Here is a 14,664-nt window from a genome sequence, read left to right on the forward strand (position 1 = left end):
TATCTAAATTGCCTACCTGGGCTATATTTATTTAGGCATGTATTAAGTTGTTGATGCAGGAAGTTATAAATCCAGACCTGAATTTTGCAAAGCATGTGTTTTGTTTAAGACTATGGATAATGAAACATAGTAACAATTAGTCTTAGCAGCAGCAAGCTGCTTTGAGGAAGCAAGGTTTCTCCTGTGTTTTTCCCAAAACCACACACTCAATTATTTGAAAAAAGAAAACAAACCCTCCCCATCTCAGTGGAACATTCAAGTTTGATATTTAAAAAACAGAATAGCTCTTCAAAATATATAATACCACTATCAAACTTGACAAACATTGACACACTTGGCCAAGGGAAAAATTGCACACTTTAATACTTAAATTTATGGGGAGGCCAGCCTTATCAGCTGAATTAAGAGTACCCCTGTCTTCAGTTTACATCTGGAACAGCTGAAAGGCTGTGTGAAACCATCAAACAAAATGTGAGTTGTCAACTTAGTCTTTCTGGACAGAGAAGCATACTGGGTCCAACTCAAGCAAAAAGTTTGCCAAAACTATGTTAATAGACATTTCAAGATATTTAGTCTGCTCTAAGGTCCCATAGATTCCTCAAATTTGGAGCAGCACAAGACTGTTGCATTTTACGAGTTACAAGCTACCCGAAGACTCCTCTTGCTTGAGCTGCTGAGGCCTTTCCTTCAACCCTTTCTTTAAGGGTTGATTTTTTCCCCCCAAAGCCTTGCAATATCATTTCAAGGTCTCATAACATATGCATCAAGCACACTTTAAAAAACACTGGAAAAAACAACATTAATTTTATCCCTGCACATTAATATTACATGTCAAATTCCGAGCCTACCACTCCACTTCTCAAAGTAAACGTGCCATGTACGTGGCTACTTGTGCTGTGACAGGCTGATAGGTAATCAAGGAATAGAAAAAGAAAACAAGATGCTCAAATTCTCATAATTATTCTACGTAGAGATGAATAAATAACAAAGTCTGTCATTGTATTACAATAACTGATGGGAAAAGCATTTCTAGTTAACATTTAACCAAAACCCTAACCAAAATCATTTTAGTTTCAAGTACCACTCATGATCCATGAAGCAGCTGAGTACAGTTCTTACTGCAACTCCACTCTTTCAACTTATTTCTAAAAATCTTCAAAATCTACATTCTGACTTCTCCTTTTTACATTAATACAAATTTAGAAGCATCCTATTTTTTTTATTCAAGTGCATTACAACTACTGTAAGTATCTGTCTGTATTCACAGTTTTATTACAAGTACTAACTTTAGCAGAATGGAAAAAAATACTCACCTGGTTACATGTGTCTGCTAAAGAATGTATGGCTTCTGAAAACATACTTGCAGAACCCGTGTAAACCCAAGCAAGTAGCTTAAAGAAAAAATTCAACCCATTTCTAAAAACAAAGAGAAGAAATAACAGAATAGTTGATATTTAGTGTTTTCGGCAAAGCCAGAAGTGCTGTACAATCATGTGTTATCTGCCAGAAAGGGGTCAACTCAAATATCAGTTTAATAATTAGAGAGCTGTGCAAACAGATAATTCATAGAGATTTTCTGCATGGTTACTGTGAAAAAAAACTCCTTTCAGCTAAACTTGATAAAGATACACAATTTATTTTTCAGAAATCATTAACTTCTATGCAGTTCCAAATAAGTTACACTTCCTGAAAACTACCATCACACTCACTACTCAGAGCAACTAATTTTCTACCAGTGGGAGAATACAAGTCTTTACAACTTCCTTTTCAATTTTTTCAATGCTTTGCCTCCTACACATCCTCCACCAATACTGTAGTGCAAGGTTCCCTACTTGATCCTCAGTCTGAGCCATTCTCAGTAGGATAGAAATGTGAAACAACAAACAGGAAGACAAGGCTGTCACTAGATTACACTGTAAAAATTATCTATGGAACTTCTCCATTAAGATGTTCAGTGTGAATTCTGAAGACATCTTTACAGCTACAGGTTTACTGGAGTAAACATTGTCTTACGTTGCACAGAGGTAACTATTAACACCAAAGTCCAAGTCTACATTCTCACTTCAAACATTATCAGAATCAGTAGTTTAATTGCCACAAACCTATCACACAGAAAATCAGACTAGAGAATTATACTATCCTCCTCTATATTTTTTAACGTGAGTTTCATTTATTGCCAATTTTTAAAGTATCTAAATAAATTGTTATAAGAAACTATTAACAACATCTTCTAGTGGCGTATTTTAACACATGCCAGAAATTTTATTCAAATTAGAAGAAACAAACCCAGCAGATTCTGAGAATGCAGCTTTCAATTAGAAAAGAAATAACAGGATACAGAGAAAAGTGAATTCTTTTCTGTTAGTCATATGGAAGATTCTTTAAAATGTATGAAAAGCTTCCTCTCAAGAAGGAGCAAGAAAAATGGACAACTCTAAATACCTGCTACTTCAGATCATTCAAAATTTTGGTTTTTACTTTAAGAAACTATATAGGGTGATACACTCAAAAAAATTGCTCCTCTCCCACCAGAGATATATTCAATACCTGACCACTATGTATTGATCAATGTATTCACATAAACTCTCTCCTATCAACAATGAACAAATAAATCTATTAACTTTAGTTACAAACACAGGGATCTTTATGTTAAATACACACACTGTTACTATTTCCAGGATAATATAAATAAATTACTTTTTATTGCATAAACAAAACTTTTTTTTTTACTTACATGCAAATAGCTACCATTACCACCTTCCCTGGTCCCTTGAAAAACATAGCTGCTGTACTGGAGCGTGGCTACATAAAGAAACAACAGTTTATTTAATAACTAAATCTTGATTTCATGAGACACCTACCACACAAATTAAAAAAAAAAAAAACTTTGCACTGCCCTGTATTGCAAAAGTTCTTGAAGGCAACTAATTTCCTACTAAACTCCAGACAAACTGCAGTTGGGTCTTATGTATTCCTGCAAATGGCTGGCCATTAAAGAGATAAACATCCAGTGAAGTCTCTAGCAGAGGCCACTGCAGCCATAAGGCCCAGAGCCCAATAAGGAATCATTCTGTTCACCCAACCACCGGGATCTAGGCTGTGTGTCTACTTAAGCAAAAAGGAAGGGCCAGCAGTGCATAGACAAAAGCAATCATCTTCTAGGGACTTTTTTCTAAAAGAAACTTACTTAGGTTATTTTAAATTAACAATATATTCACTACACATAGTAATAGGTTATACTTGAAATCATGAGTACAGCTGCAATTTTGATAAGAAGACCCTCTTACTGGCGGATTACATTGTCACAGTAGGAACCCATTCAAGCTGTCATCACAACATTTACTACTGCATAACAATCAGACATAGATCTCATATATTACAGTGCAAAAAAATATTCCAGTAATATTTAGTTACACAAATTTTCCTACAAAACGTGTCATAACACATTTCACTACACTTTTCTAACCAAACACAAATGACCTTACCTTAGTATTTCCAAAGAACTCCTTGTATTCCCACAACAGCCTTTGGTTTCTAAACAGATCTGCAGTACAAAATTTGTATTGTGAATATGTACTAGCAACCAGTAGCTTCAGGAATTGAAGTCTACTTTTTTTATGCAGCAGCCAACTTCTAATAAGAGCTAGATGATCTATGAGAGAATTCCTCCCTTGATGTTGTTAATCAGAAACAGATGTTGTTATATACTCACGCAAAATGCCAAATACAATCTGTTATGATCCTGTACATTGTTACCATTTCTACCAACAAATGATAATGCACAGAGAAAAATTCAAAATATGCTTCTGCAAGTTCATTTTATTTATATCCAAAAATTATTCTTCAGGTCAATAAAAACTTTGAGGCTCCTGACTGCACTTTCAGCACACTTACAGGTGTCTGCAGTTCTAGCCTTTTTAGACACAAGGGTGTTCCAGTGGCACAATAGTTCCAAAAAAAATTGACCTCTCATTTTAAGGTGCACAACTAGACCAAGTATCTTGAAGCAGTATTGCCTCTTGAGTGATTTTAACCGACTAGACAGATCCAAATAGGTAACAAACTACTGATGTGGCTGTACATGTTCTTGATAATACCGGCAAGGATAACAAAACCAATATTACACACAAAAAAAAAAAAAATTTGGGGGGTACTTCTGCCCTTCTGAAACACAAAGGCAAGCTGAAATCTTTCCAGAAGAAAAGAATTAATGAGTAGTGGCATGGTATAAAGATGTGGATCAGTTTTAACTCTTTTCAAAATTCTCAATTAGATAAAATGCAAAAACATTGAAATGTAAATTACCATCTAAAAATTGAAAGCCCCAAGAGCATGTCTACAGATCTCCACCAAATGTATCTTCTCCCTGTATCACAAAGGTGATAAATTGCAAGATAGTAACAGACTGTATCTGCATAGACAGTGACATTTTACTCTAAGATTATGCCACAAAACCTAATCAGAAATTGCTAGTTACAAATTTACACGCTTTCAATAAAGTAACACTATCTTGTAGATTCCTAACAATCCTACTTCTTGTGACATTTCAAGGTATTTGAACACTCTATACTCACTTTCTCTGTACTTGATCTCTGCCTCTTTACGTCGCTTTCTTTCTCTGGCAAGAGCCTCTGGACTACCCCAAACTTCAAGAGACCTGCATAAAGTAAAAGTATATTAAAAATGTTTCTATTCATGCAACTTTTTTTTTTTCCAAGCAAAAACCATACTGTTGAATTTTTTTATACACAATCTAATTATAATAATCAGGATATAACATATGTTCAGATAGAAAATGGAAAACATTATTGCCCTTTCACATTGCAAACCTGACTTTTAAGACTCTTTTCTCTCTCTCTCTCATATCATCCTTTGTAAATGTTCTTACTTTGCCTCTACGTCCGATCTCAGGTACACCGTGAAAGTCTCAGTGTCATCATGGGGACTTCGTCGTTTAATTTTTCTCAGCTGGTCTAAATCACTAAGGAAAGTGGACAAAGAGTTTAGCGTAAGAAAAGGATCATATTGTTCTAATTTGACTTTTATGTCTGGGGGATGATCCACCATTTTGATAGTACTCTTTTGTTGTACAAAAAAAGTGAAGTTGTCTACTTCAAATAGAACAGACAGAAAACATGAAGCAAGTGATCTCCAGCAGGCCATTGAAAACTACTCTTTTTCACATCCAGAAGTTCAAATCATGTCTTCATACTATGAAATACTTCATACTGAAGACAAAGAATTAAAACACTAAATAATAAAACATTCAGTGAATGATCTGTATTTTACTGATAATGTGCACATATGCTAAACAAGAGGCTTCCTGAATTAGCCTCCCTAAATGGAAATCAGCAGTCATGTGACAAGAAAATTTAATCCCAAAATTTACTCTCTCAGCACAAGCTGCAAAAGGCAGAAGATAACAAAGTTACTTGGGGAAACAGATAAAATTTCCTGTGCTGAGCTACACATTAGGGCATCTACACCATTATGTAAAAACAGGAGGAACAGAGGAGTCTCCCCCCAAGTAGATTTATGGTCTCATAAGTACAAATCAATTACTTTAAGAAGCAAGTACTGGAACACAAATATTAAGTGCAAGCTCCTAGTCCACTGTAAAACTAAGCAAGAACTAGCTTCAGCCACTTACAATTACGTACACCACAAAAACATTTAGAAAAATTTGTGCAAAATCACTCTACAATCACAATTACTTCTCAGGCACATATGAACAAATATTTGGAATTTAAATCTCAACTCAAACCCATCATACCTGGATTTAAGACAAAACTCATTTATTGCTCTGACTCCAGTGATGAAGTTATTCTGTGTGTATTTTGGTCCATACTCTCTTTTTTTAAGGACTGGTTTCACTTAAAAAAAAAAAAAATAGATACACAAGTCACTCATAGAAAGTACAGCAGAAACTTCAAAAATTAATTCTATCTAGTGTCATACTGTGGTATCTCTTAGTGGAAATCTGAAAAACAGTGTCAGTGACACAGAAAATTGCCAGTGAAGAGAAAGGTATCTTCCTCATTGTGGAAATGAGTAAGGTAGAATGATTTACCTCCAAAACTGCTCCTTTCTAAGCTGCAATTCAGGGTTCTCAAGCCTAACTGCCACAGTCAGCTACTTCCCCAACTCTGATGTCAGAGATGGTGCTTGGCTACATAAATAGCATTCAAATATGGCCATTTGGAAACCCTTTGAAAAAAAGCTGTTTCATTCAAATACTGCCTTTTAGAAACCCTCGGTCTAACAACTGAAATAGCAACAGACTGCTCCATTTCTATTTTCTCCAATAATCAAGTCCACTTTCTGCAGATAAGACTTTTGACCTTTGCAGAGCATGGAGAGAAATGAGACAGACTGTATACATAATTTTTCTCAACTATTATGTCCAAATTTAGTACTCTTAACATTGGGCATTTATAACAATTAAAAACATACATGCTTTATTTATAATGCTTTTTATGTCTGGAAGATGTACTCTTATCACATCAGATTTTCATGCACAAGGAAAAGAATACCACACATATTCAGAAAAATTATAAATGGAATTTTAAACTTATGCTATTATTTTCTACTTCTCTGTATGTACATAACTTCATCTTATTCTCAAATGTAAATCACTATACACTAACATGCATTAAAAACATGTTTATTGGAAGACTAGTTGCATTCAGAAAAATATAACACACCTAACATTGTAATGGAACTAACATTACAGAATACAACTTCAAACAAAAAGCTCAGATTCTACAGGTGAGAAGACCTTAGAGAACACATGAACTTCTTGCAAATGACAGGATTGATATGATTTCTATAGCTGGTCCAGAGCTACTCCTTAAGTCACAGGATACTTAACTTACAGAAAGATAATGCTTTTAAACACTTTGAGAAAAATTTTCCCAGAGTTCTACATTGCCTTATTTCTGTGTTTTGATGCTTAACAGCAAAATACACTGCTTGACTCTCCATGACGCACTAACAGCACAGGTATCAATATTTATCATAACAATCTGATTTCTCTCATCCACTTGAACTTGAAGAATTTTTTAAGTCCCCGAATAATCACATTCATCCCACAAAGCTCCTGAGTGAAGGTGATGAAAAAAACTTTAGATATTTCCTAAGTACACGATTTACTAAGGTTAGAACAAACTGATCGTTTTTAATCAAGAACACTTCCCATCTTTTATTTAAAATAAATAAACACCCAAATCATATTAACCTTACTAAAAAACAACTTATGGATTTATCAAAACCTTACTAACTCACCTTTCAGAAATACAGGTAAATTTCACTGAAATAAATAATATATTGTACTGTAATTGTATATTGCATAGTATACCAACAATCCTACTCCTAGTTCAAATAACTGTATAAAACTGTAGTAAATGTAGAGGGGAAAAAAACCCTATTTGGTGTTTCCAAAAGAAAGACAAGCTCAACAAAAGATGATGTAAATAAAACAATTTAAAAGGCACGTTTAAGATTAGTGAGCCTTTAAAAACGTTACTGTCTTTCTAATACTTAGTAATACTTGGAGCGGGAAGTTTCTAAGCCAGAGCAGCATTTTAAGACTAGAATTCCACTTTCAAGACACTAGCAAAATCCTTAACACAAACATTTCTCCTTGCACATCTTTAATTAGGAGAGGGAAAACTCTTACTGAAACATATATCTATTTTCACAATTATTTCACAGAAATTTCTCCTATCTACCTTGCATTTTCCCCCTGCAAGCATACATTAAGAGACAATAAATCTAAAAAAACTGACATCCCCCTGTGCCACTGGGGATGAGAAGGCAGAAAAAAGCAGAAGTGAAGGTTTAGAGGAAGATATTTTAAGATTTAGTTTTTATTTCTTAGTACTGTAGTCTGATTTGATTGGCAATAAAATAACTTATTTTCCCCAAGTCCAATCTGTTTTGCCCGTGACAGTAATTGGTGAGTGATCTCTCCCTGTCCTAATCTCAACTCATAAGCCTTTCATTACATCTTCTCTACACTATCCAACTTAGGAGGGGAGTGATAGACCAGCTTGGGTGGGCACCTGGTGTCCTGCCAGTGCCAAGCCCACCACATTACTACACACAAATGGGAATTTTACAGAACTCAGATTAGGCAGTTCATGTGGTAAAAATATATTTAGAAGCAACACCGATTAGATTAACTCAGTAATAAGAAAGAACAGAGGAAGACTTAGAACAAGGAACAGGGAAGATCAAGTATTCAGCTTAGCCACATTAAGTCTGAGATGGAGAATGGACAGGCCTAAAAACACGCAAGGAGGACAGACTGCAACAACACATGAAAAAACAAATCAGTCTTTTCCTGATGAACTCTACAGCTTAAGTGAAAACTACAAACAAACACAGAAGAGTGAGTAATTAGAAGGAATACTGCTACATTTGATTTTTTCAGTCATTTTCAAACAAACTGCACCAAAGAAAGCTGGCACACAAGTGTGTTTTAAAATGCTATTCACATAACTTGCTTACAAAATTGAAGAGGAGTCACAGTTTACTTACACTTTTTTTTTTTTTTTTTTTTGACAACTAGCAAACAGCAGTAAAATCCCAATAAACTAAGTATTTATTTACCTTTTACTTGGATTGGCTGTTTAGGTGACGACTGCTTTTGGCCTGCATTGGTTGTATCTTGTCCTGTAAAATAAAATTAAAGCTCACTGTAAATATGGAAGTACCTACTTCTCTTTTTAGTTAAGAGTTTGACTGACATTACAATATATCTCAATATTGCACTGCACCCTGACACAATTAGAAAATGCCAGATTTCCAACATTAAAGCTCTCAAAAGACAGAAACAAAAAAATAACAAAAGTAAATATTTAATATAGCATTGATCAAAAAACTTCTACTAGCAGCTTGCAGAAGAGCACCAATTTGTAACATACTTCAAAAAGCACACCAAATTTAAAAAAAAATATTTTAACAGTGCACTTCTGGTTTGGGACAAGTTTTCTGAAAAACTTTTGGTTAGTAAATATAATTAATTCTATATGGCTTATGGCTGCTATGTATTAGAGTGTTTCAGAGCTTCCAAGCTGGGATTCAATTTTAAGTGATGGAAGCTTCTTCATTTACAAAAAGTTAGCTCCTTAAAATACAAAATATTTAAACTAAAATCCGCAACTCATAGGTAACAAGCTGGAGCTAGAACAAAAACAGTCTTTTAGCTGGTTTTGAAACCTGAGAATATGATTCAATTAAAAAACCCAACAAAATATAATTTACAATAGTGAAATGAATCCTAATATTTGGAAAACTACAAATTTTAGTAATTTTAGTGAGATTTCTAATTAGAAATCAGAAGTACTACTTGGAAATTCAAACAAATATTGCATCCCTGTTTCATACATCTCAACATAGCTTTCAGAACAAAAACCTTATGTTTCTAACACATCAAACCAATATACCCACTCTTTAGTGCCCTACCACTCTGTAACATTGGAGGTTTGCCAGATATTCATAATAATTCACAAAAATAAAAATTACCTTATTCAAAGTGATATATTTTTTAAAAAATGAAGATTATTTTTAGCAGGTTAGTGTGTTAAATAATGAGGTACTCCTAGCCTAACATAGTATTTAAATTATTTAAAGATCAAATTCTCTTGAAGCTTGGACTACATAACTATGTTCCAATAAGGCAATTAGCTAATGCCCTAAAAGCAACTGAGAACTACAGCTAATAATTCAAGGATACTTTTTTGAAAAAAAAATTCATAAATTTATGAAGTTGATCTTAGTACATTGCAAATAAGGTTGCACCATAACTAACTAGCATTCCTTAAACAGTCATCCCTTTCACTTGAAAACAAAAGAAACAAAATTCCTTCGTTGTTCCTTTCCTTTATTTTCTTACCTGGGAAGGTACAAAAATACTAAGATCATATTCATGCACAGAGATCTACGTACATCAAGTACCCTTTCAAAGTTCACTACCTCAGCAGAACAAAATCACAGTGCATCATTGAGGAAAAAGGATACAGAATACTTCCATTCACAATCACTGTTTTTCAAACAAGTAAAGGTTTATATAGTAGAACTTTCAAGACTGAACAATGTTTAAGAGTCACTTTTGTACTAACAAACATCAGAATGTAATCATCTTAGCTGGCTACAGTTACTAGCTTTTAAAGACTGTTGCAAGCCCCAGGAATTTACAAGTTACTAAAGAAGGAACAAATATCTGCTATCCTGACAAGGAAAGGGAAATTTTCTTTAGAAGACCACTCCACTGTAGACAAAAGCACAAAGAAAGAGAGCATTCATTTTGAAAAGCATCTGTTATCTCCTAAGCACAGTCTTCCCAGCCTGTATCTGTTCGGTCCCACAGTTAACAAGCATCAAAAACAGAGGATGTTACAATGAAGCAAGGACAAGACACTTCTGAATTTCACAAGCACCTAACAAGCACCAGAGCGACAATCGAACAGCAGGGAGGTCAGGTTATGCACACTGTATCAAATGTTTAACGTGAATGCTGCAGTTCTAACAACTGTCAGATTAGGAAGCTACAGCAGATGAAACAGCTCAACCCTCTTTACCAGTCATTTATAGCCTAGCCTTGAGATGCCACAATGCTCAATAGTGACACTCATTCAATATTTATCATTAATTTCTTTGACACAACACACCAGAAATACTACCAAAAAAAAAAAAAATCAAATAAACAAGCAAAGTTGTGAAAGATTAGTAATACATTCCATTTCTTATCCTTAAATTACTTAAGCCCTTTCAACATCCACATTTCTTCCATCACCACTTTAAATTTGATTACTCTAAACTTAAACCCTTAAAATTTCAGAATGACAAAGAAATAAATTTCAGCATTCTTCCCTGCTTATGCATTTGAATTTCCTATATAAATGCCCACAACCAAAAATACTAAGAATTCTGCAATTGTAATATCATAATTAAAATTTAAAAAAACTGTTATCAGCAAATATATTAAGCTTTTACATTTTTATAAATACTCTTTATTGTAGCTACCTGTTTCAGCTTTATGCAGAGTTTCTCCACGGGCTGATCCATTTGTATCTTCTGACCCAAGATCTTTCTTCTGACCATTGGAGGTATAAACTCTCACTTGGCTCATCAACTGCACAGGCAGGCGATTGCATGGCAGAATATAAGACAGGCTCCCACTTTTCATTGAAACTTTCCATCCTAACAAAGGGAAGAAAAAACTGTTTCAGGCAGCCATTTTGGAAGGAAAAAGAAGGAAAAGCAGTCCTGCTCTAGCAGCAAAAGTTATGGAAAGTGAGCTTGTAAGTACCGACCTGCACTCATATTACTCATGTTTACGGGTAAAATTACAAAATGAGAGTACATAGCATGCTTTCATTACCTCCCTTCAAACATCCACTTTTAAATTTCATTCTAACACTAGGGGGTTTTTCCCACACTCCAGTATGCATTTTTCCCTGAGACCTCTGGATGATCTTAAGGGTTAAAAAAAAAAAAAAACAAAGCTCTTTGACAAGATTGGTTTTGTGATACATTGTCTCATTCTAGTCATACTGCCTCAAAGTCTTTAAAAACCATATATTGATAAAAGAACAAATACAGATCACTACAAAATCATTAGCCAGGGTTGCCATTTCATTTCACTCTGTACAAGTCATAGCTCACCAATGAAGAGAAACTGAACTGTGTGCAAATTATACAATTGCTACAGAAATCACATAGAAAAGCAAACATTGTACAAAACATTTTACAAGGAAGTGTCTTAAATTTTGCAGCATTCACAAGAGACAAATTACAAGATAAACGTACAAAAATTCCATTGAGAAACCACTCTGGGTAGGCAATCTTCTATCTCAAAAGACTAGCCAAAAGCAGAGTTGCAGCACAGACCAACCTGTATTAGTAATCAGTTTCTTTTAGGGAGCACAATACTTCTGTAGAGAGGGTAAATAACACCTCCAACCAGAAATGCAGCAGGGAAACTGTCTGCTTTGGAAAGCAATCACTAAAAAATAAATACATTTTTAAAATAATTAAGAGGTGCCAGTAAATAAAGTCATAAAAAGCATGACCATTTAACCGTGAATAACAGCTCTCACAAAAAAATATATTATTTTACAGAACTGTCCATTTTGTAAAAGCCTCAACAGCTTTCCTTTTTTTTTTTCAGTCTTCTGCACACCTGCATGTCTACGTGCACCGACCTAAACCTTACTGAAGGAAAAATTTCCCCAAGAAAGGGCAGCTCTTACTGGCAGTTGTCGCAATGTGACGAAAGCCTTTAATACCGAACTCAATGCAGTTCACTGAACTTACTGATTACGAATTTACAAAACCCTACAATAAATACGGGTCACAAGATGAGCAGTGTTGTTTCCTAAGCTTTGGTGATGCTGGAGCAGTTCAAAAGGGGATGCTTAATCAGCACATTTAGAGGGCATTTTCCCTACTAATTCACGCACACACAAGAAACCACTTAAAAAAAAAAAAAAAGAGCATTTGCTGCAATTTAACCGTGACTACAGAAAAAGGGGAAAAACTGCTCGGAATTCAAATTCCCTGAGATCTGTGGCCTAAAGGACAAGCCAGGGCTCGCTCCTCGCACCAACACAAGCCCTGTACGCCCGTGCTATATTTTATGTAATTCCTGCAAACTTCGGCCCGGCACGGGCATGACGCGCCTGCTTTACGTCAGACGGGCTGGCACAGCCCGGCCGAGGACACGCCGGCCCCGCGCCGCCCTCGCAAAACACCGGCGCGTTTTCCTTCTTTTTGCAGCTGACTCTCAGAAAGCAGCCGGCGCTCCCCGGACCGCGGGTGCCCGCGGCCGGGAGCGGTGCTACCGCCTCGGGAGGGACCCCGGCTGCCACCACCGCCTGCGAGCGCCGGCACTCGCTGTGCCCCAGGCGAACGCGGAGCTCCGTCACAGCTCCGTACCAGGCCCGGCCGGCATGGCGCAGCGGCCCGGGCCCCGCAGGACTCACCGTGGCAGGCGCGGGGCCGCGGCGCCGCCTGGCACCGCAGGTACAGGCGGTAGAGGCCGCGGCAGCCCCGCCGCTGGGCGGCCAGGGCCGGCATCATGGCGGCGGCCGCTCGGCAGCGGCCGGCAGGCGGGCGGCGATTCGCATCGGCGGAGGCCGGCGCGGCTGCGGCGGAGCCCCGCTGGCCCCGGGCGGCGGCGGTGGCCGGAGGCCGGCGGTGGGCGGTGCCGCGGCACCCGGATGTGCGGGGGCACCGCGGGGCCGCCGCTGACTCACCCGCCCCGCCCGCCGCGCCTGCGCCTGGCCCGGAGAGCGGAGCGGGACCGCGCCAGGCCGGGCCGGGCCAGGCAGCGGCCCCTGCTCTGCTACTGTACCTGGTAGAGGGTAATATATACGGGTAGGTGTAACAAACGTACGCGCGTTGATTTTTCTTAGCACAGGTGAAACACACATTAGAGAATTTTTTAATAGGGTCACAGAAATAATTAGGTTGAAAGGACCTCCGTGATCATCGAGTTCAGTCTGTGACCGAACACCCCCTTGTCGACTAGACCATGTCGCTGAGAGCCACAGCCAGTCTTTTCTTGAACACCTCCAGGGACGGTGGCTGCACCACCTCCCTGGACAGCCCATTCCAATGTCTAATGACTCCTTCCGTGAAGAAATTCTTCCTGATGTCCAATCTAAGTTTTCCCTGGCCCAGCTTCAGACTGTCTTCTCGTCCTGTCATTTGCTACCTGAAAGAAGAGCCCGACTCCTACCCGGGTACAACCTCCTTTCAGGCAGTTGTAGAGAATGGTAAGGTTTCCCCTGAGCCTCCTTTTCTCCAGGATAAATACCCACCCCCAGCTCCCTCGGAAACTCCCCACAAGACTCATGGTCCAGACCCTTCACCATTGCCTTTCCCTGGACATAGACAACATTAAATCATGTACACTAAATCTGTTTGCATGATTTCTAGATGAAAATGTGGTCCCCTTGCCTAAGCCATCCCCTAAAATGCACTTCCCAGATCAGTGCTGATAAAATGAGATTTAAAATGATGTCTTCCTCCAGGAAGAGTGCCATGTGGCGGATCCTGTAGTCCAGGGTTGTAAGGGCTGTTGTGCCCAGCTGTGACACCTCCTGCCCTGCTCACCTACAGCCTGGCTCAGGACCATGCCTGTAATCAGTCCCACTGGCACTGTATTACACTCTATTTTATAAAAGGGCTTTTATCCAGTATAGCTTTGATACTGGTTTACATGACTGAGAAAATGTCTCAGGCTTCCTTGTCTTCATTTGCACACTGGGAAGAACATGGGAGCTCACCAGAAGTTAGGTTGACAGGGAATTTGGATAATTAATGTACCTGATAATCCACAAATCATTTGATCACTGAGGAGAAGTTATTACCATGCCTGTCTTTAACATACACAATTAGATTTTAAAACAAAGTTTGTTGGCACATCTTTTCTGGCTGCCTAGTGAGCAGCATTGCCAAAACAAGTTTTCCTAGAAGCCCAGGGGAGGCAGATTGAGGTAGAATATTTCCACAGAATAATTAACACTCATCTTCCCAGTAGTACAATTGCAGACATACCAAATGAATCAGAAGAATTGCAACAGATGCTGTGTCATTAAATACCAGATGTACGGCACTGGAGTTAAATACTAAATTGACTGCAAGTTGTAAAGT

General features: G+C 37.7%; 1 protein-coding gene across 2 annotated transcripts in view; it reads right to left on the minus strand.

Annotated features, from left to right (window-relative positions):
• The window catches only part of SLC30A9 (solute carrier family 30 member 9), a 33,750-nt gene extending 20,605 nt beyond the window's left edge, over positions 1-13,145 (minus strand). Inside the window, exons 1-9 of one of the 2 annotated variants that reach the window (XM_059844918.1) lie at positions 12,990-13,145; positions 11,029-11,205; positions 8,614-8,676; positions 5,774-5,873; positions 4,889-4,981; positions 4,575-4,657; positions 3,486-3,544; positions 2,735-2,802; positions 1,314-1,416 (exon numbers count right to left, since the gene is read on the minus strand). In XM_059844918.1, the coding sequence (XP_059700901.1) occupies positions 1,314-1,416; positions 2,735-2,802; positions 3,486-3,544; positions 4,575-4,657; positions 4,889-4,981; positions 5,774-5,873; positions 8,614-8,676; positions 11,029-11,205; positions 12,990-13,086 (843 nt within the window). In that variant the 5' untranslated portion in view covers positions 13,087-13,145. Of the gene's footprint in view, positions 1-1,313; positions 1,417-2,734; positions 2,803-3,485; positions 3,545-4,574; positions 4,658-4,888; positions 4,982-5,773; positions 5,874-8,613; positions 8,677-11,028; positions 11,206-11,899; positions 12,011-12,989 lie in introns of those variants that run through there. The other variant, XM_059844916.1, reaches the window with a different exon arrangement.
• Between the last annotated feature and the right edge of the window lie 1,519 nt (positions 13,146-14,664).

Source organism: Haemorhous mexicanus, chromosome 4, assembly GCF_027477595.1.
Source record: "Haemorhous mexicanus isolate bHaeMex1 chromosome 4, bHaeMex1.pri, whole genome shotgun sequence".
Taxonomy (NCBI): Eukaryota; Metazoa; Chordata; class Aves; order Passeriformes; family Fringillidae; genus Haemorhous; species Haemorhous mexicanus.